Raw genomic sequence first — 22,104 nt, forward strand, 5'->3', positions numbered from 1 at the left:
ATAAGATAACTCCTTCATCCCAGGAATCAGTTGAGTGAACCTTTGAACAGCTTCCAAAGCAATTCAATCCTTTCTTGTGTAAGGAGACCAAACTATATTTCTTTCATGGGATATGGGTGTTGCTGGCAAAGCCAGCATTTGTTGTTCATCCCCAATTTCTCTTGAACTGAGTAGCTTGGTAGGCCATTTCAGAGGGCATTATAGAGTCAACCACATTGCTGTGGATCTGGAATCACATATTGGCCAGACCAATTTTTTCCTACTCACTTAACCTATCTAAATCCCTCTATAGAATCTTTATGTCTTCTTGACAACTTACTTATCTACCTATCGTGTGCTGTCAGGAAATTTAGCTACCATACATTCAGTCCCTTCAATCCAAGTTATTGATGTAGATTGTAAGTAGTTGATGCCCTAGCAGTGATCCCTGTGGCACTCCTTTAGTTACAGTTTTCCAATCCAAAATTATCCATTTATCCCTACTCTCTGCTTCCTGTTGGCTAACCAATCCCCTAGCCATGCTAATATGTTACCCCCTACACCATGAGCTCTTATTTTGTGAAGTTACCTTTTAAGTGCTACCTTCTTAAATGCTTTTTGGAAATGCAAATACATTGCATCTACAGGTTCCCATCTATCCACCTTGCTTGTTACCTCCGCAAATAGCTCTAATGAATTAATTAAACATGATTTCCCTTTCACAAAACCTTGTTGACTCTGCCTGGTTGTATTATGATTTTCTAAATGTCCTGCTATTTCCTACTTAGTAATGGATTCTCGCCTTTTTCCTATGACCAATGTTAGGCTAATGGATCTATGGTTTGCTGCTTTTTATCTCCCTCCTTTCTTGAATTGAGATGCTACATTTATGACTTTCCAAACCACTGGGACCTTTGCAGAATCTATGGAACTTTAGAAGATCACAACCAATGCATCTATTATCTCTGCAGCCACTTATTTTAAAACCCTAGAATGAAAGCCATCAGGTCCAGGGGACTTGTTAGACTTCAGTTCAAGTAGTACCCAGTACCTTTTCCCTCATCATTGTGATTGATTTTAAGTTCCTCCCTCCCTTTTACCTTTTGATTTTCAAGTATGCTTGGGATGTTTTCTGTGTCTTCTACAGTGAAGCGAGACACAAAACACCCATTCAATACTTCCACTACTTCTTTGTTTCCCATTACTAATTTCCCAACCTTACCCTCAAAGGGATCAATGCTCACTTTAGCTACTCTTTCCTTTTCAAATAATTGTAGAAACTCTTACTATCTGTTTTTATATTTCTAGCTAGCTTTCTCTCATATTCTAATTTCTCCTTCCGTAATTTTTTTAGTCATTCTATGCTGGTTTCTAAAGCTTGTCCAATCTTCTGATTTACCACTAACCTTTGCAACAATCTATGCTTTTTCTTTTCAATTTGACATTGTCCTTAACTTCCTTTGTTAGCCACAGATGGTGCATCCTTCTCATAGAGATTTTCTTTTTTAATGGAATACATCTTTGCTGAAAATTATGAAATATATCCTTAAATGTCCACCGCTATAGCCAACTCTATATTCATATCTTAGTAATTGCCTTGATTTAAAACACTAGTTTTGGATCCAGATTTCTCACTCTCAAACTGAATGTGAAATTTTATCATGCTATGATGCCTCCTCCTGAAGTCCCCAGCATAACAGATGCCATTCTTCAGCCAATTCGGTTCACTCCACATGACATCAAGAAATAGCTGAAGGCACTGGATACTGAAAAGTCTTTGGGCCCTGACAACATTCCACCTGACAACATTCCAGCAATAGTACTGAAGGCTTGTGCTTCAGAAGTAGCTGTGCACCCAGCCAACTGTTCCAGTACAGCTACAAGACTGGCATCTACACAGGCAATGTGGAAAATAGTCCTATTCACAAAAATCAGGACAAATCCAACCATCATTCTACTCTCAATCATTTAAGGAAAGATGTAAATTTGTTAGGAGCAGTTCAGATAAAGTTTACTAGCCTAATACTAGGAATGGGCGGGTTGTCTTATAAAGAAAGGTTGGACAGGTTAGGCATATATCCAATGGAAATTAGAAAAGCAAGAGGCAACTTGATTGAAACCTTTAAGATTCTGAGGGGTCTTGACAGGATGGATGTGGAGAGGATGTTTCCTCTTGTGGGGGAATCTAGAATTAAGGGTCACTGTTTAAAAATAAGGAGTCGCTCATTTAAGAAATGAGAAGAAATTTTTTCTCTCAGAGGGTAGTAAGTTTTTGGAACTCTTTTCCTCGAAAAGCTGTGGAAGCAGAGTCTTTGAATAATGTAAAGGAAGAGCTAGATAGATTCTTATTGAATGGCAATGCATGCTTGAGATGCTGAGTGGCCTACTCCTGCTCCTAATTTGTATGCTCATATGTATCAGCAAAGTGATGGAAGGTGTTGTCGACAGTGCTATCAAGCAGCACTTACTCAGCAATAACCTGCTCACTGTTGCTCAGTTTGGGTTCCATCAGGACCACTCAGCTTCTGACCTCATTACAGCCTTGGTCCAAACATGGATAGTGAGAGTGACTGCCCTTGACATCAAGGCTGCATTTGACCAAGTGTGATATCAAGGAACTCTAGCAAAACTGAAGTCGATGGAACTGGGGGGAAAACTCTCCACCGGTTGGAGTAATACCTAGCACAAAGGCAGACAGTTGTGGTTATTGCTGAGAAAAGAGACATGTTGAAGGACATGTAGCATAACAAGAGGTATTCTCCACTAACAGGATGCTGCCGTCAAGTTAAAAAGACACACAAATGAATGATGTGGTATATGAATTTCAGTGCCAGTGTGATGCTAGTTATGTAGGCCATACGTCCCAAAGACATACGTATCAAACAGCATGTCCCAGCTGCGCTGCTGTGCGCAACAGGCAAGGTACAGACCGTACACAACCAGAGTTGCAAAACTCAAAAAACAGTGTCCAACATTGGATGTGATTCCGCGATTGGACAACATTTGCTGAATAATCCTCAGTGTGCTAAGAATTATGCTGACAACCAATTTAAGATTGTCACTTGGGCTTGCAGTGTAGGGTGTTAGCATGTACTGGAAGCTACATATATTAATACACAGGGCCCTGTTCTTTGCAGACAGAAAGAAAATGTACACAGATTGCATCTGTTTCAGCTAAACAAAATAATTAATAGCCATTTGTGGACTCATTCCTCAGGGCAATGCCACAACTCATCAAGGTCAAGCTGCCTGGTTTAAATGATAAACAATTCTTGACCGTTAACTGTCAGTCACCATCACTGGTGTATTCTCCATGGCAAAGCCTCTACCAATCTACCACTTGCCAACCAATCAGCACTCTCTTCTCATACAGTAAAAATTGTTTCTCCCTTATATTGGTATTCTTGCAGTGTTCTGATTAGTGCAAGATGAAAAGCTTTGACATGTCTCTTTTTTCAACAATACTCACATTCTACCAAGCAACGATAGTTGTGGTTGTTGGAAGTCAATTATCTCAGTCCTGAGACATCACTGCGAGTTCCACAGGATAGTGTCCTAGGCCCAACCATCCTCAGCTTTTTCATCAATGACCTTCCCTCCATCATAAGGTCAGAATTGGGATGTTTGTGGATGATTCCACAATGTTCAGCACCATTCACGACTCATCAAATACCGCTGCAGTCCCTGTCCATTTGCAACAAGACCTGGACAACATTCAGGCTTGGGTTGATAAGTGACAAGTAACAGGCACGCTACACAAGTGTCAACAATGACCATCTACAACATGAGAGAATCTAACCATCTTCCTTTGACAGTCAATGGCATTACCATCACTGAATCCCCTACATTCAATTTTCTGGGAGTTACCATTGACCAGAAACTGAACTGGACTATCCATATAAATACTGTGGCTACAACAGCAGGTCAAAGGATAGAAATCCTGCAGTGAGTAACTCACCACCTGACTCCCCAAAGCCTGTCCACCATCTACAAGGCACAAGTCAGGAATGTGATGGAATACTCTCCAATTGCCTGGTTGAGTCCAACAACACTCAAGAAGCTCAACACCATCCAGGGCAAAGCAGCCCACTTGATTGGCACCACATCCACCAAATTAAACATTCAGTCCCTCCACCACTGGTGCACAGTGGCAACAGCGCATCTACAATTTGCAACGCTGCAATTCACCACGGCTCCTTTGGCAGCACCTTCCAAACCTGTGACCTCTACCACCTAGAAGGATAAGGGCAGGAAATGCATGGGAAGACCACCACCTGCAAGTTACACATCATCCTGACTTGGAAATGTAACACAGCTTCTTCACTGTCGCTGGGTCAAAAACCTGGAGCTCCCTTCCTAACAGTGCTGTATGTACAGTAGATGTTTCTACAACACATGGACTGCAGCGGTTCAAGACAGCAGCTCACCATCACCTTCTCAAAGGCAAGTAAGAATGGGCAATAAATGCTGGCCTAGCCAGCAATGCCCACATCCCACGAGTGAATAAAAAAAACTTCATTTTTGAATAAAGCCAGAATGCCAAACCATATTAAAGACTTGAAAATTATTGGAGTACTTTGATGATACAATTTCAGGTGCTTACAAGAGAACTAAAAGAAAAAAATATATAACCTACAATCTTCTGTCCAGCTCATAGAATTACCCTGATTGAGAACTTGAGCTGGACATTGGAGAGAACTCTTTTGTTCAGGATCACCATTGAAACTAATTTTTATGAAGCTAAATTAATGACCAAGTAGATTGAGGTGTTGTTCTTATTCACTATGATTTCCATGAACTTTGATTTGATTGGCAGCTGGGATATTGGTGGTAGTTATTGGAATGCAACTTTGATGTTTTCTTGTGGACAGCAAAATATTTACTGCTTGCTGCTCAGATAGGTAAGCAGTTATTGACAGGGTTATCTGATACGGGTGAACCAGCCTGGAGTTAACTTTTAGAGCCTGAACATTTATACCATTGAGTCTAGTAGGCTCATAAAGATCAGATCTTTGGAGGACATGTTTTAATGTTTTATGCGTGATCTTGTTTTAGTTGGTTCAGTCTGATTTGTTTTGATGCATCAGAGAGCTTTTCACTGGGGTGTTTTGAACAGTATATTGGTTAGCAGTTAAAGATTTAGTAATTTTAATGAGGGTGCATTGCTCCTTTAAATTTGCATAATGTTACACAACATTGACCAAGTGAATACCTACAGAAACGAAAAATAGTTAACAGTCAGCATTACTATTGGAAAAGTGGTGGGCATTAGCCAATGTATTCAAAATAATAAAGGTCTCATAATTTGAAAGAGGTACACATACTCATAAACTGTTGATTAAAGACATCCACGGGTAACCTGTTATATCTGATTTCAAGAATGTTTTTAAGCATTTTCTTCATACACTTGTTGAACATCACTATACACAAGTGGTTGATGCCATTCAGTAACCTGACTTATGAAATCGTTAGCTGTTGATATTCCAGATGCTGAATCCAGTGTTAATTATTGTTCTACACCTATTGCCTTTAGCAAGCTGTGTTTACTGTAAGTTGAGTACCATTTTCTTTTATTGTATTATAGATTTAGCATGGTTAATTGCTTCCTTAGAAAGAAGAAATATTACAGAAGTGACTGGCCTTTGAAGGAATATTATTAAATTTGTTGTATTGGAATTCAAGTTTTAATATTGCAGTTCTAGCTCCAATTGTCTGGCAATTGAAAAAGTATAATTTTAAGAACATTCAAACTTCAAAATTACATCACTCCACTTCTCAGTCTCTAATTTGCACTCCCATTAAGTGAGACACCCCACCAAAGCATGGCCTCACAATTTCAGGGTAATGTTGTTTAAGTTAACTCTAGATGTTTTCTGCCTGACCCCATTTCCAAGGCTACCTTTGCTGATCTGACAGGTGCATTAAGATCTCTATAATGTAGATCCTTCCAACTGTTCTGTAGGGCAGAAAAGTTCGTATCAGCTGTGGCTCATGGAGGCACTCCTGCTTCCATGTCACATGGTTCTGGGTTTGCATCCCCTCCAAGACTTCAGCACAAAAATCAAGGCTTGCACTCCAATGCAATACTGAGAAAGTGCTCCACTGTAGGTGGGAATGAAACTGTCTGCTCTTTCTCTTGGATAAAAAAAAACACATGACACTATTTTGAATAGCAGCAGTGGAAGTACCCCTGTGTCTTAGCTAATATTTATTTTTCAATCAGCATCATAAAAAAAAACTACCTTGTCATCATCACATTGCTGTTTGTGGGATCTTGCTGTGCACAAATTGGCTGCCATGCTTCTACATAACATTTACTACACTTCCAAAGTACTTCATTGGCTGAGAAACACTTTGAGATGTCCCTTGGTCATGGAAAGAGCTATACAAATGCAAGTCTTTCTTTTCCTTTTTAACAGCACTGCCAAATTTCCTTTTGTTGAACTACCTTCTAGAGTAGTGTGCATATTGTAGATTGCTAAAAGAAGGCATCATGTTGTTTTAAATTGAAGCAGATGTAAAGAAATTGCATTATAAGCACTTTATACTTTCCAAAATGAAAAGCTAAATATTAGGAATGTGTTTTGGAAGATCAGATACCTTTCAGGTTCTCAGTGACTTGCATGATTCGTAGTTACTCACATGGATGGATGAACATGTTAGAAACAACTTAATTCATGCAGGGTGTCCAAGAAGCACTTTTATATGGATTTTTTGATGAAATATGTGCTTTCAATCATCTCATAGGGTGGAAGCTTGGCTGTTAACTTCCCTTTATTCGATTTTGATAATCTTCAGCTATCTAAGTTGAGACAGCTCCAAGAGAGGACATGAAGCCTGATAAGATTTTGTTAGATAATGGTATTAAGGGATAAAGGCAGGTAAATGGATCAGCCATGATCTAATTAAATGGTGGAGGAGGTTCAACAGGCTACTCCTGTTCTTATGTGTCTCTGAAAATATGAACTTACACCTCACCTTGAGGTTATCTATCTACCTCTTGTGAGGTATGTCAGGGATAAGCATATCCTCAGTACAGTTTAAGGATAAAACAAAGGTAATATAGAGGTTTCAAATATTCAGTCAGCACAGATTTACACATGGTTCTGTTAAAGCTGGGCGGAATAGGGCTGAAGTCAAAGCAACCTCGAAGGATTTGTCAGACTGTTACTTTTTTACATGTAGGACTGCCATAAATTACAAAATTTTCAAATACATATACTTGCTTTGATCAAAAGCCTTTGGATTATTTGTAGTTTAGGATTTGTGGCTTGCATTTCTGCAGAAGTAATGCCTTCCATTCTCCTCGGCCTATATTTTATTGATAAGAATGTTCAGCAATGTCTAACCAACATATATTTGTTCATGCAAATTTGTGGGTATGTACGTAATCTTCTTGACTATGTAGATTGTTTAAACAAATATATAACTAATAAATAAAATTATGTTGTAACATAATAATAAATTGTAATGCAATATACAGATATTGAAAAGGACCTGTTCTGCATTGCAGCTTTGTCTGTAAATCCTGCATATTACCAATCACAATTATTGATCTGTATGGTAACTGCATCTTTCACATAATATTGTTCCTTTTTTTAAAGCTGATCTGGCTCATCAGCATCAACAATTCATCTGAAAGATCAGAGTTACGACTGACTCCTCAGGATTGATTTCTCCATCACCTGGCAAAAACATCCACTGACTTCCTGTTTTAACCTGAGGCCTCAGCAAGGAGCAGTGATGGCTTCCCCAGTGGGAACAGGAGCCTATGATAGAGAAAAGGCTCATCAAGGTAGGTTTCAAAACTTTATTTAAATCTCCTTATGGACCAAGAGAGCAACTCTGAATTCCACAAATAAACCCCAAGCTTTTCTTGCCCTGACCTTTACCAACCTCCAATTGGGATTTTCCTCTTGGAACACATACCTGCTCCTACAGATCGTCAGCAACAATGTCCTGCTGTTCAATTTTAATGGACGAGCCCTCAATTTATGATTGTTTTAGTCAAAAAGTGAGAATTAAGTCACTAAGCAGTATGTTAGAGAGGCACGACTTGAAATCAGTTGAGCCTGTTTCCTGCTGTGTCAAACAGGCATGTGGTTCGCTTTGTTGCATTCCCACTCAGGAGTTAAAACCGAGCCCACATAAGTAAATTAGCCATTAATTCTGATCGAAGGTTAATGAAACATGTTAGCGTTATTGAGATTATCAGTTAACATTCAGCCGGACAGATTCAGGTTAATATCTGCTCTAGAAACAGTTAAAAAGAGTTAGCAGAGCCAGAGTCCAAGCATGAACATTCAATTTTTTTGTTTTAATTTCACCTTGGTTTAAAGTAGCATTGTTATTTGCTAACTCTGTAAAATATATTTACCTGTTTTCAATGATGTCCCCAAAATATAGTACTTTCATGTCCACAATTGCTAGTTAGCTGTTCATGATCGCATAATTTTTGAGACAACCGGAAAAACAGCTTTATGGAACCTCTCCACCATTTAATTAGATCATGAATAAGAATAAGAATTGCTCTCATTACTATTCTACTCTGTTAAAAATGGTAGCCATTGCAATCAATAGCAAAACTTTCCTTTCCAGGTCATTAACACATTGTAAACCGAAGGAATCATCGCCCATTGTGTAGATTAAGGATATGAGCATTTAAGGATAATGCTAAAGATATTTATAAAAGACATATGGTCGCCTCATTTATTCATCACTATGTAATGATCATAAATAACTAGAAATACAGCTCATTGAATGTTTAATTTTTCTTATACAGTTCTAATTATTTTGTCAGTCTAGCTAAGATTTTTAAAATTTATTTTTCGCTAAGAAAAAAATTAAATGCCATTTTCTACATCCATAGAGGCTTTTCAAATCTTTGATAAGACGCGACTGGATCCTTACTAATGCTATTAAAAAAGAAAGGCTTGCATTTATGTAGCGGTTTTCATGATCTCAAGACATCCTAAAGCACCTCAGAGCCAATTAAGTACTTTTGATGTGCACTCATTGCAGTAATGTAGGAAACACAGCAGCCAATTAGTGCACATCAAGGTCCCACAAACAGCAATACGGTACTGGTCAAACAATCTGTCTTAGTGATTTTGGCTGAGGGATAAATACTGCCTATGATTCCTGTTCTTCTTAGAAATTAATTTTCTGAGTATAGCTGAGTTGGCCTTCAGGCTCAACCTCATACCCCTTGTCAAAATTGTATATATGTTAGCAGATAAATTTTCATAAATTTTGTGGTCATAAATAACAGTCTGACAAACCTACCTTAATTTTGCTTGTTTTCCCTCCTGGATATTCCTTCTCATCAAGTGCTAACCATCGCTGCATAAACTTCATAACAACTGGATCATCATAATCAACAATTTGAAATCCAGACACATTTGCTCCACCGTATTGAATTTTTGATAAGTCTCCATCTGTAAATCCCTGCAGCAGATAATAAGAGAGGCTCTGTCAATGTTATCATTGTTAATATATGCAGGATCGCCCTTCCTAACACAAATTGCTCATTGTTATAGTGTTGGAATTAATGATACTAAAAAAAGATAATGTTTGTAGCCATGAAGTACTGTTCTGTTAAACTGGAAGTAAGCCAGTTTCTATCACAATAGATGTCACCCAAGCTCTATTGTTTATCAGTGACATTGTGTTAATGAGCTTTTGTAATTGCTTTATTATTACATGAACAGCCATAAAGTACCTCAGATAGATTATAAAATATTCACCGTAGAAAATGTATTTGTGAATCTTGCAGAGACAAATTACTTTGGACCAGCAGATAGTATTGCTGAAAGCTAAACTCGGATCTGCATTGTGATGGATAGCTGTTAATTTAGTCTGCAACTTTAAGACAACTGCTTAAGTATTCCCTCTGGGAAGTGGTCTAAATAGGCAGATCCAGATAATTATAGCTGCTACAAAATCTCTCAGGGAAAGCAAAGGACAATTGTTAGTTGTATGCAAATTTCAGTCTCCAGGTCAATAACTGACTTTATTTCAAAAATGTTTTGCCTCTGTAACAAAGTACAACACTGAATTGTGAAGGATCATAACAACTGAACAAAAACACTAAATAATTAATTTCTTTTTGGACAGAAATCCTAATTCTTTTCTAGCCTAGCTGACATCTTTAAATAGCAACTTCTGTTGACTACAAAAATTAAAGGTCACTCTTGACAATCACAGATGTATTTCAAGATTTCGGATGACATTCATGAATACTGTTAGCGTCTGATCATGGCACAGTTGGCTTCACAGTCTCAATCTTTCATCCATGTCACTATACAGTATTTTGGCAATCACATTTTTTGTAAATTTGAAATATGACCTATATATATAATAGTTGCTTTCAAAGTATTGAACCGATTTGTTTTAAATAAATAACAATTAGTATTTCCACAATTTGAAGAAGCAGTGTGCCATATTTTTCTTTCTTTATTTTAAATGAAAAGTAGATATCTCATCTTCCTTGCATGATTTGTCCACAGTTGCCAAAATGCATTTTAACCCAGTCATTCTTATCTTATGTTAAGATAGCCGGGGTGAAAGGTACAATAGTGTGCACCTGTCACGCTGTGAGCTAACTAGAATCAGGCTCCCGATGGATTGGGCTTTGAGGTCCATGGGAACAGTAAAATGGTAGAAATGTTACTGGACAAATGCTCCTGAGACAAGAGTTCAAATCCCATCTTGGCAGCAGGTGGAATTTAATTAAATACATTTATTAATCTAAAATAAAAAGCTAGGGCAGGACTTCACTGGCCCTGAGGTGGTAGTAGGAGTGCAGGCACAAGGGAGGCTAAGAAAATAGCAAATAACTGCATGGGGAGATCCCCTGGTGACAAGCTGGCATTTGGATTGGCTGCCTGTCAATTTAAGTCAAGTCCCAATTAGGGATGATTATTTGCATTCACTCTCAATCATCAATAAAAAGCTTGGCCTAAATAGCCAAGTGGTTATGGTACTGGGTTTGTAACCCCAAAACGCAAAAGTTCAAATCTCACAATGGCAAACTATGAAACAATATAACTTCATCTGAAACAGATGGAAACAGGTTTACTCAAAAGAGTATCAAGAGTTCAAATCTCACAATGGCAAACTATGAAACAATGTAACTTCATCTGAAACAGATGGAAACGGGTTGGTACTCGAAAGAGTTACAAAAAAGAAAGAGATGCTAAAACCACAAAAATCGTATTTTACTCTGCGAGCTTTCGGGTTCGGGACGCATTTTGTCGCCCGGATCCGACTTCTGTACACCGCCGCGGAGTGTCTAGTGAAGGTTAACGGGTCCCTGACGGTGCCCCTTCGCTTTGGGAGAGGGGTACGTCAGGGCTGCCCCCTGTCTGGCCAGTTGTATTCTATTTGCGTGGAGCCTTTCCTGCGCCTCTTGCGGAGGAGGTTGTCGGGATTGGTTCTGCGCGGGCCGGGCATCGGGGTGGTCCTTTCGGCTTACGCCGATGACGTGCTCCTTATGTTTAGTGACCCGGCTGACCTGCGGAGGATGCGCGAGTGCCAGGAGGTCTACTCTGCCGCTTCTTCTGCCAGGATCAACTGGGGTAAATGTTCTGGACTCCTGGTCGGTCAGTGGCAGATGGATCCCCTACCCGAGGAGCTCAGGCCTTTCACCTGGAGCAGGACCAGCCTCCTCTACCTGGGGGTCCATCTCTGCCCCGCTGAGGAATCCTGGCCGGCAAACTGGCAGGAACTGGAGACGAAAGTCACCGCTCGCCTGCGGCGCTGGACAGGACTGCTCCGAGTGCTATCTTACCGAGGTCGAGTTCTGGTCATAAACCAGCTGATCGCCGCCATGTTGTGGTATCGGCTGGTCACTTTGCCCCTCCCCCGGACTTTGTCACAAGAATCCAGAGATTGTTAGTCAACTTCTTCTGGGACAAAAGATTGCACTGGGTCGCTGCCGAGGTTCTGAGTCTCCCACTTAGGGAGGGTGGTCAGGCGCTAGTGTGCCTACGCACACAGGTGGCGACTTTCCGTCTTCAGACCCTGCAGCGATACCTCTACGTCGAGCCTCCTCCTAGATGGTGTGCCCTGATGACGTATTTCTTCCGTCAGGTGCACGGCCTGAATTATGACGTGCAGCTCCTGTTTATAGAACAGCTGGGCCTCGATGGCTCCTTGCAGGCGTTGCCCGTCTTTTACCAGGACCTGATCAAAGTCTGGAAAGTGGTCGCCTCGCGACGCAGCTCTCCGCCGTCAGGAGTAGCGGCTATCGTCAGAGAGCCGCTGCTCAGGAATCCGCCCCTCCGTCCTTTTCAGTGGTTGGCGGAGAGGAGGGCTGTGGCCGCAGGGGTGACCAGGATCGGGGACGTGCTGGGTGGCGGAGGACTGGGCTGGATGCTCCCGCAGGAGTTGGCGCGACGCGCGTCTGTGAGTGTCCAGGTCGCAGCCGATGCCATCCAAGACCTGAGAACGGTCGTGCTCGGACCCGATGTTATTTTGGGTCTTGAGGTGGCCCAGGTGCGCGGTGGTCTTCCGTCTGAACGTTCCCCTGTTCGGACGGAATTCCACATTGGCCCCAAGCCCCGAACCCTCCCTCGGGTGCTGGTGCCCCGCAATATGAGCCGCCTCGGGGACATGCCCTCTGTGCCTTTTGGCACGGCAAAGAGGGGCTTTTTGTACGGACTGCTGCTACACACCTTCCATTTTCTCACCCTTGTCCGTCGACCGGACACGCCCTGGCGTGCCTTGTTGCCGTCCGGCGGCGGATGCCCCCGATGGGAGGCCCTCTACGGAGGTGTCCTCCCCCTTTCTATCGGGGACCTGGGTTGGAGGGTGTTGCATGCAGCAGTCCCTTATAATAAGAGGATGCATAGGTTCACGGACTCTCAGGACACGTGCCCTTTTTGTGGTCTTGTGGAGTCCGTGGACCATGTATACATAGGGTGTTGTAGGCTGCACTCCCTTTTTAGTTATTTGAAAAACCTTTTATTGATGTTTTGTTTGCACTTCAACCCCACGCTCCTGATCTATGGGCACCCGGTGCGGAAGGGGGTCGGGAAGGAGGAGGACCTCCTCGTGAACCTGCTCCTGGGCCTGGCCAAGTTGGCCATTAACAGGTCCGGGCAGCGGGCGATCGACGGGGGAGTCCCGCCCGATTGTTTGTCCCTCTTCCGTGGCTACGTTCGCTGCCGGATGTCCCTGGAGAAGGAGCACGCGGTGTCTGCTGGCACTCTCGAGGCCTTCCGTGCTCGGTGGGCACCGCGGGGACTGGGGTGTTTTGTTGACCCCTTTAATCACATTTTGATTTAAAGTTTGTAAGTTTCCTTTAAACTTTGTTCTTGGTTTTACAGCTGACCTGAATTAGGGGCTGTGCCTGATTTATCCCAATTTTGTTGATTTGGTTTTCATTTAAAAGATTATCAAGAGTTCAAATCTCACAATGGCAAACTATGAAACAATGTAACTTCATCTGAATATGAACAGATGGAAACGTGTTTGTACTCGAGAGAGTTACAGCCATAATGCCTAACTATAGCAACCTCTAAAGTACAGCTACAAAAACCATGTCGGACAACCCTCCTCAAAAAATGGTGTCCATTTTCCCGATGTTATTTTGGGTCTTGAGGTGGCCCAGGTGCGCGGTGGTCTTCCGTCTGAACATTCCCCTGTTCGGACGGAATTCCACATTGGCCCCAAGCCCCGAACCCTCCCTCGGGTGCTGGTGCCCCGCAATATGAGCCGCCTCGGGGACATGCCCTCCGTGCCTTTTGGCACGGCAAAGAGAGGCTTTTTTTACAGACTGCTGCTGCACACCTTCCACTTTCTCGCCCTTGTCCGTCGCCCGGACACACCCTGGCGTGCCTTGTTGCCGTCCGGCGGCAGAGGCCCCCGATGGAAGGCCCTCTACGGAGGTGTCCTCCCCCTTTCTATCGGGGACCTGGGTTGGAGGGTGTTGCATGCAGCAGTCCCTTATAATAAGAGGATGCATAGGTTCACGGACTCTCAGGACACGTGCCCTTTTTGTGGTCTTGTGGAGTCCGTGGACCATGTATACGTAGGGTGTTGTAGGTTGCACTCCCTTTTTAGTTATTTGAAAAACCTTTTATTGATGTTTTGTTTGCACTTCAGCCCCACGCTCCTGATCTATGGGCACCCGGTGCGGAAGGGGGTCGGGAAGGAGGAGGACCTCCTCGTGAACCTGCTCCTGGGCCTGGCCAAGTTGGCCATTAACAGGTCCAGTCAGTGGGCGATCGACGGGGGAGTCCCGCCCGATTGTTTGTCCCTCTTCCGTGGCTACATTCGCTGCCGGATGTCCCTGGAGAAGGAGCATGCGGTGTCTGCTGGCACTCTCGAGGCCTTCCGTGCTCGGTGGGCACCGCGGGGACTGGGGTGTTTTGTTGACCCCTTTAAACACATTTTGATTTAAAGTTTGTAAAGTTTCCTTTAAACTTTGTTCTTGATTTTACAGCTGACCTGAATTAGGGGCTGTGCCTGATTTATCTCAATTTTGTTGATTTGGTTTAATTGTTTTCATTTAAAAGATTATCAAGAGTTCATTTTCTTAACGATCTCGTGGAGGCAATTGTGGATTCAGTTTGTTTCCTGATACTGAGGAGAGAAGGTGTGTGGTGTTGGTGTTGCTGCTCCTCAGTGTTTCAACTGTTTCTGCTGCTGCTTTTGGGGTTGCTTCTGCTGTGTGCTGCTGCTGCCCCTGCACTCGAGGGTGTTTGCTGCTGCTGCTGCTCCTGCACTTGAGGGTGTTTGCTGCTGGACCTGCACTTGAGGGTGTTTACTGCTGCTGGACCTGCACTTGAGGGTGTTTGCTGCTGCTGCTGGACCTGCACTCAAGGGTGTTTGCTGCTGCTGCTCCTGCACTCGAGGGTGTTTGCTGCTGCTGCTGCTGCTGCCCCTGCACTCGAGGGTGTTTGCTGCTGCCCCTGCACTCGAGGGTGTTTGCAGCTGCTCCTGCACTCGAGGGTGTTTGCAGCTGCTCCTGCACTCGAGGGTGTTTGCAGCTGCTCCTGCACTCGAGGGTGTTTGCTGCTGCCCCTGCACTCGAGGGTGTTTGCTGCTGCCCCTGCACTTGAGGGTGTTTACTGCTGCTGGACCTGCGCTCGAGGGTGTTTGCTGCTGCTGCTGGACCTGCGCTCGAGGGTGTTTGCTGCTGCTGCTGGACCTGCGCTCGAGGGTGTTTGCTGCTGCTGCTGGACCTGCGCTCGAGGGTGTTTGCTGCTGCTGCTGGACCTGCGCTCGAGGGTGTTTGCTGCTGCTGCTGGACCTGCGCTCGAGGGTGTTTGCTGCTGCTGCTGGACCTGCGCTCGAGGGTGTTTGCTGCTGCTGCTGGACCTGCGCTCGAGGGTGTTTGCTGCTGCTGCTGGACCTGCGCTCGAGGGTGTTTGCTGCTGCTGCTGGACCTGCGCTCGAGGGTGTTTGCTGCTGCTGCTGGACCTGCGCTCGAGGGTGTTTGCTGCTGCTGCTGGACCTGCGCTCGAGGGTGTTTGCTGCTGCTGCTGGACCTGCGCTCGAGGGTGTTTGCTGCTGCTGCTGGACCTGCGCTCGAGGGTGTTTGCTGCTGCTGCTGGACCTGCGCTCGAGGGTGTTTGCTGCTGCTGCTGGACCTGCGCTCGAGGGTGTTTGCTGCTGCTGCTGGACCTGCGCTCGAGGGTGTTTGCTGCTGCTGCTGGACCTGCGCTCGAGGGTGTTTGCTGCTGCTGCTGGACCTGCGCTCGAGGGTGTTTGCTGCTGCTGCTGGACCTGCGCTCGAGGGTGTTTGCTGCTGCTGCTGGACCTGCGCTCGAGGGTGTTTGCTGCTGCTGCTGGACCTGCGCTCGAGGGTGTTTGCTGCTGCTGCTGGACCTGCGCTCGAGGGTGTTTGCTGCTGCTGCTGGACCTGCGCTCGAGGGTGTTTGCTGCTGCTGCTGGACCTGCGCTCGAGGGTGTTTGCTGCTGCTGCTGGACCTGCGCTCGAGGGTGTTTGCTGCTGCTGCTGGACCTGCGCTGGAGGGTGTTTGCTGCTGCTGCTGGACCTGCGCTCGAGGGTGTTTGCTGCTGCTGCTGGACCTGCGCTCGAGGGTGTTTGCTGCTGCTGCTGGACCTGCGCTCGAGGGTGTTTGCTGCTGCTGCTGGACCTGCGCTCGAGGGTGTTTGCTGCTGCTGCTGGACCTGCGCTCGAGGGTGTTTGCTGCTGCTGCTGGACCTGCGCTCGAGGGTGTTTGCTGCTGCTGCTGGACCTGCGCTCGAGGGTGTTTGCTGCTGCTGCTGGACCTGCGCTCGAGGGTGTTTGCTGCTGCTGCTGGACCTGCGCTGGAGGGTGTTTGCTGCTGCTGCTGGACCTGCGCTGGAGGGTGTTTGCTGCTGCTGCTGGACCTGCGCTCGAGGGTGTTTGCTGCTGCTGCTGGACCTGCGCTGGAGGGTGTTTGCTGCTGCTGCTGGACCTGCGCTCGAGGGTGTTTGCTGCTGCTGCTGGACCTGCGCTCGAGGGTGTTTGCTGCTGCTGCTGGACCTGCGCTCGAGGGTGTTTGCTGCTGCTGCTGGACCTGCGCTCGAGGGTGTTTGCTGCTGCTGCTGGACCTGCGCTCGAGGGTGTTTGCTGCTGCTGCTGGACCTGCGCTCGAGGGTGTTTGCTGCTGCTGCTGGACCTGCGCTCGAGGGTGTTTGCTGCTGCTGCTGGACCTGCGCTCGAGGGTGTTTGCTGCTGCTGCTGGACCTGCGCTCGAGGGTGTTTGCTGCTGCTGCTGGACCTGCGCTCGAGGGTGTTTGCTGCTGCTGCTGGACCTGCGCTCGAGGGTGTTTGCTGCTGCTGCTGGACCTGCGCTCGAGGGTGTTTGCTGCTGCTGCTGGACCTGCGCTGGAGGGTGTTTGCTGCTGCTGCTGGACCTGCGCTCGAGGGTGTTTGCTGCTGCTGCTGGACCTGCGCTCGAGGGTGTTTGCTGCTGCTGCTGGACCTGCGCTCGAGGGTGTTTGCTGCTGCTGCTGGACCTGCGCTCGAGGGTGTTTGCTGCTGCTGCTGGACCTGCGCTCGAGGGTGTTTGCTGCTGCTGCTGGACCTGCGCTCGAGGGTGTTTGCTGCTGCTGCTGGACCTGCGCTCGAGGGTGTTTGCTGCTGCTGCTGGACCTGCGCTCGAGGGTGTTTGCTGCTGCTGCTGGACCTGCGCTCGAGGGTGTTTGCTGCTGCTGCTGGACCTGCGCTCGAGGGTGTTTGCTGCTGCTGCTGGACCTGCGCTCGAGGGTGTTTGCTGCTGCTGCTGGACCTGCGCTCGAGGGTGTTTGCTGCTGCTGCTGGACCTGCGCTCGAGGGTGTTTGCTGCTGCTGCTGGACCTGCGCTCGAGGGTGTTTGCTGCTGCTGCTGGACCTGCGCTCGAGGGTGTTTGCTGCTGCTGCTGGACCTGCGCTCGAGGGTGTTTGCTGCTGCTGCTGGACCTGCGCTCGAGGGTGTTTGCTGCTGCTGCTGGACCTGCGCTCGAGGGTGTTTGCTGCTGCTGCTGGACCTGCGCTCGAGGGTGTTTGCTGCTGCTGCTGGACCTGCGCTCGAGGGTGTTTGCTGCTGCTGCTGGACCTGCGCTCGAGGGTGTTTGCTGCTGCTGCTGGACCTGCGCTCGAGGGTGTTTGCTGCTGCTGCTGGACCTGCGCTCGAGGGTGTTTGCTGCTGCTGCTGGACCTGCGCTCGAGGGTGTTTGCTGCTGCTGCTGGACCTGCGCTCGAGGGTGTTTGCTGCTGCTGCTGGACCTGCGCTCGAGGGTGTTTGCTGCTGCTGCTGGACCTGCGCTCGAGGGTGTTTGCTGCTGCTGCTGGACCTGCGCTCGAGGGTGTTTGCTGCTGCTGCTGGACCTGCGCTCGAGGGTGTTTGCTGCTGCTGCTGGACCTGCGCTCGAGGGTGTTTGCTGCTGCTGCTGGACCTGCGCTCGAGGGTGTTTGCTGCTGCTGCTGGACCTGCGCTCGAGGGTGTTTGCTGCTGCTGCTGGACCTGCGCTCGAGGGTGTTTGCTGCTGCTGCTGGACCTGCGCTCGAGGGTGTTTGCTGCTGCTGCTGGACCTGCCCCTGTGGAGCAAAAGGAGAGAGAGGGAGAGAAGAAGAACAGCTTCTGTTGCTGCTTCAGGACAGGAAGGCCAGGAGGCCAGGACTGTGTCTAAAAACAACATCCTAGGTGGGTGTCCAACGTTATTGTTTGTGTAAGGTGGGGGCAATAAAGGACTGTGTTTTGTAGGGGGAGGAAAGAAGACTGCAGGAAGGTTTGGGGGAGTAAGAGAGGGGGGTGTGTGTGTGTGTGTGTGTGTGTGTGTGTGGTTAAATCCACCTTTCTGCTACCACCCCGCCCCACCCAGCCCTTTCCCAGTAAGGCCAGCGGTGGCTGGTGAAGACATCGCCTCCCCCTGCAAGTAGATCATCAGGCCCGCACCCAACGTCCACCTTTCATTGGAGACACCCACCTGGACTCTTCCCTTTTCCCTCCTGTGCCTCCCTGTCCTTCGCTCCTCTCCCTCCTCTCCTCTCCTGTACAAAAGGGGGAGGTTATTACTACCTCTCTCCCTAGGGAGGAACATTGTATATTTAAAAAAAAAAATATATATATATATATATTAAATATATATAATTTAAAAAAAAATGGCCAATTCTTCCCAGGGTGGGCGTGGCTCTGGCCCTAAGGCCAGTTCAACATCTCCTGTGTCCGGGCCCTCGAGGGCTAATGTGGAGGCGGCTTTGTCACCGGTGGCAGGGCCTACGAAAATGACCTATGCGGGGGTGGTTGCTTCTGCAGCTCCTGCTGCCCTGTCGCCATTCCGTCTCCTCACCAGGGCCCTCGGGGTAAAATGCTACGCTCACCCTGAGATGACTATTGAGGCCCGCATAAAGGCTATGGCTGGGGTTGTCGGCCCCTCAGCCATTGTTGCGGCCTCAAAGATGTATGGGAGGGCCATCTTTTTCTTGAGGTCCGAGCGGGCGGTTCAACTCGCCCTGCAGAAGGGGCTCACTGTGGGCGGGACTTTTCTGGTGGTGGATCCCCTTGAGGCCACCGCCCAGAAGATTGTTATTTCAAATGTCCCGCCCTTTATACCATGTGGGCTCCTCCTCCCCCACCTTAATAAGCTGGGGGAGGTCAGGTCAGGGGTTGCGCCAGTCCCGCTCGGCCGCAAAGACTCGGCCCTCCGCCACGTGTACTCCTTCCGGCGCCAAGTTTTCATCCGCTTGGCCTGGGAGGAGTGCCTGGAGGGGGCCTTCTCAGTTAATTTTGAGAGGACCGCCTATCGGGTCTTCTGGACCGCGGAGGGCGTGCGGTGCCATGCCTGTAAGGAGGTGGGGCACGTAAGAAAGAACTGCCCCGCCTCCAAGGCCACGAGCCCCACCCAAGCGGCTGCGGCTGGCACGCCCCTCCTCCCCCCGCCACCACTCCATCTCGCTCCCCGCAAGGGGAAGCGACCCCGGCAGCAGCTGCCATCTCGGCTGCCGGTGAGGCGGCGGGAGAGACCCCGCGCTGTAAGAAGGCGCGGAGGAAGACCCGAAATTTGGAGGCGGTCCGTGAAATGCCCCAAACACATGGAAAAACCGGCTCGGGGGAAAAAACATCATCCGGCCCCGGCGTCGTGTCCGTGTGTGCTCCTGGGTCCGTGGGCGCTAAGGCGCCAAGTGCTGGGCCCGCGGGGGAAAAAACATCATCCGGCCCCGGCGTCGTGTCCGCGTGTGCTCCTGGGTCCATGGGCGCTAAGGCGCCAAGTGCTGGGCCCGGCGTCGTCCCTGCGCGTGCTCCCGGGGCCGGCAGGGAAAAGACGCGGGACCCCGAGCCAGGGAAACAAACATTGAAAACCCAGAGGGTGGAATATGCGGGACGGCTGGACAAGGAGGATGGGGCCTCGGAAATGGTGGTCTCCCTAGCCCCCAGCCTGACCTGGAAGAGACGTCACGCTTCGGAGGAGGAAGTGGGTGACGCCCAAACTGAAGAAGTTGGGTGTGTCCCTTCCCCTGATCAAGAGGTGGTGGCGTCTCCACCCAGTAAAACCTCGCCCTGCACTCTGGGGGAACCCGAAACCCCTACCCCTACCACTGTTCCCCCTACCAGTCTGCTGCAGTCTCCTGAACAGGGCCCCTTGGGGGTCACTGAGGGCACCTCCCTTGAGGTGGTGTCTGACTCCAGGGCACTTAACACCCCTGAGGGATCTTCTGGCTCGTTGGGGGACTGCAAATTTGAAATTTTCAAAAATGTTAATGGGTCATTGGGTGGCGGCGAAAAGGAGGGCCTTCCCGCTCCCTCCCAAACCTTGACACCGGGCGTCCTATGTTTAGGTCAGGAGCTTGTCCTGAGCTCAATGGACGACCCGGTGCCGGGCGGAGAGCGGGCATCAGAACTGCCGCTGCCCTCTGGCCCAAAAAGTTTAGAGGAGACCAGAGAGGACTCCTCTGGCCTTGATCCTGGGGGTGGGATTGAGGCACAGATAGAGCCAGCTGGCAGCTCCGTATCAGCCCCCGTACTCAATGCGGGGGAGGGGTCGGAACCTGGAGGCGACGACCCGGAGGAGGACGGGGTGTCGGTGGTGAGCGTTGGGGATTACGCGGAGTCGCTCTCAAGCGAGGCGGTGGATCCCCTGGTGCCCTCCACTGAGTCCCCCCTCATCCCCCCAAGGGAACTCCGGGACTTTTTGTCGGGGCACCGCGGTCGCCGAGACAGGGTTCAGTTGGCCTTGGACCGGTGGCATTCGTTTGCGCTGGTGTTCTGATCCACTCGCGAGGCTCTCAAGTCTCCCGAGTTGGATAGGAATGCGCAGCAGAGGGTCCAAACGTTTCTCGCTGGGCTCCTGAAGGAGAGGAAGGACTAAAAAGTCCTCTTCTTCTTTTTAATTACTTAAGGTGAAGGTTTGATGTACCTTTGACAATGAAGACGATTATAGCCAGCCTCAACATCCGCGGCAGGAGGGGCGCACAGCGCAGGTTCCAGAACTTCTCGGTCCTCAGGGACGGGAAGTATGCGTTGTGCTTCCTGCAAGAAACACATACCTTTCCGGGAGACGAAGCCACGTGGCTCCTGGAGTGGCGAGGGCGGGTCTACATGAGTCACCTAGCCTCCAATTCGGGCGGGGTGGCTATCTTGTTGGCCCCGCATTTTCAGCCGGAAATCTTGGGGGTCAAGGAGCTGGTGCCAGGCCGGTTGCTGCACCTGACTGTGCGTCTGGGGGGGGCGGTGCTTCACTTTGTGAATGTGTACGCTCCCCTGGGCACGCAGCAGCAAGCGAGCTTCTTTGAAGAAGTGTCCACTCATCTCGGCTCCATTGACGCTGGCGAGTGCGTCGTCCTCGGGGGGGATTTCAATTGCACCCTCGGGGTCCGGGACCGTCACGGTACCCCGCACTGCACGCGAGGTGTGAGTAAGTTGCGGGACCTGGTCAGGTCCTTCGACTTAGTGGACGTCTGGCGAAATCTCCATCCTGACTCCAGCGTGTTCACCTTTGTGTCAAATGCAGTCGGAGCTTCCAGACTCGACCGCCTTTACGTTTCGAAGGCGTACATGTCCTGCGTTCCGGCTGCTTCTATATAGCAGGTTCTGCGCACGGACCACCGTCTGGTGTGGGCAGAGCTCACTTCGTTCTGCGCTCGGACGGGGTCCGCGTACTGGCATTTTAATAACCTGTTGTTGGAAGACCAGCGGTTCCTGGACTCGTTCCGTCGCTTCTGGGCCGGCTGGAGAAGGAAGCGGGGAGGCTTCCCCTCCTTGAGGCTATGGTGGGACATGGGCAAGACTCACGTCCGAGTTTTCTGTCAAGAGTACGCGAAGGGGTCGACAAAGAGACGCAAATCCAGGGTCGAGGAGTTGGAGAAGGAGGTGCTCGACCTGGAGGCACGTCTCCATCAGCCCGACGCGGACCCGGCCCTGCGGTCGGTGTACAATGAGAAGAAGGGCGCGCTGCGGGACCTGCAACTGGTCGGGTCTCGGGGCGCGTTCGTGAGGTTGCGGATCCGGTTCCTCAAGGAGATGGACTGCGGCTCCCCCTTTTACTCGCTGGAAAAAAGGCACGGGGTCCGTAAGCAGCTCTTTACGCTGCTGGCCGACGACGGATCCTTGTCTCGGATCCGGAGGGCATCAGGGCCATTGCCCGAGATTACTACACTGCCCTGTTCTCTCCGGATCCGTCCAGTGAGGAAGCTTGCAGAGTTTTGTG

The 22,104-nt window shown here is 48.7% G+C and overlaps 1 protein-coding gene across 5 annotated transcripts in view; it reads right to left on the minus strand.

Annotated features, from left to right (window-relative positions):
* The window catches only part of gria2b (glutamate receptor, ionotropic, AMPA 2b), a 183,540-nt gene that overhangs the window by 64,048 nt on the left and 97,388 nt on the right, over positions 1-22,104 (minus strand). For all 5 annotated transcript variants that reach the window (XM_041187813.1, XM_041187798.1, XM_041187788.1 and 2 more), the window contains exon 6: positions 9,265-9,426. In XM_041187813.1, the coding sequence (XP_041043747.1) occupies positions 9,265-9,426 (162 nt within the window). The remainder of the gene's footprint in view (positions 1-9,264; positions 9,427-22,104) is intronic.

This window comes from Carcharodon carcharias, chromosome 1 (assembly GCF_017639515.1).
Source record: "Carcharodon carcharias isolate sCarCar2 chromosome 1, sCarCar2.pri, whole genome shotgun sequence".
Lineage (NCBI taxonomy): Eukaryota > Metazoa > Chordata > Chondrichthyes > Lamniformes > Lamnidae > Carcharodon > Carcharodon carcharias.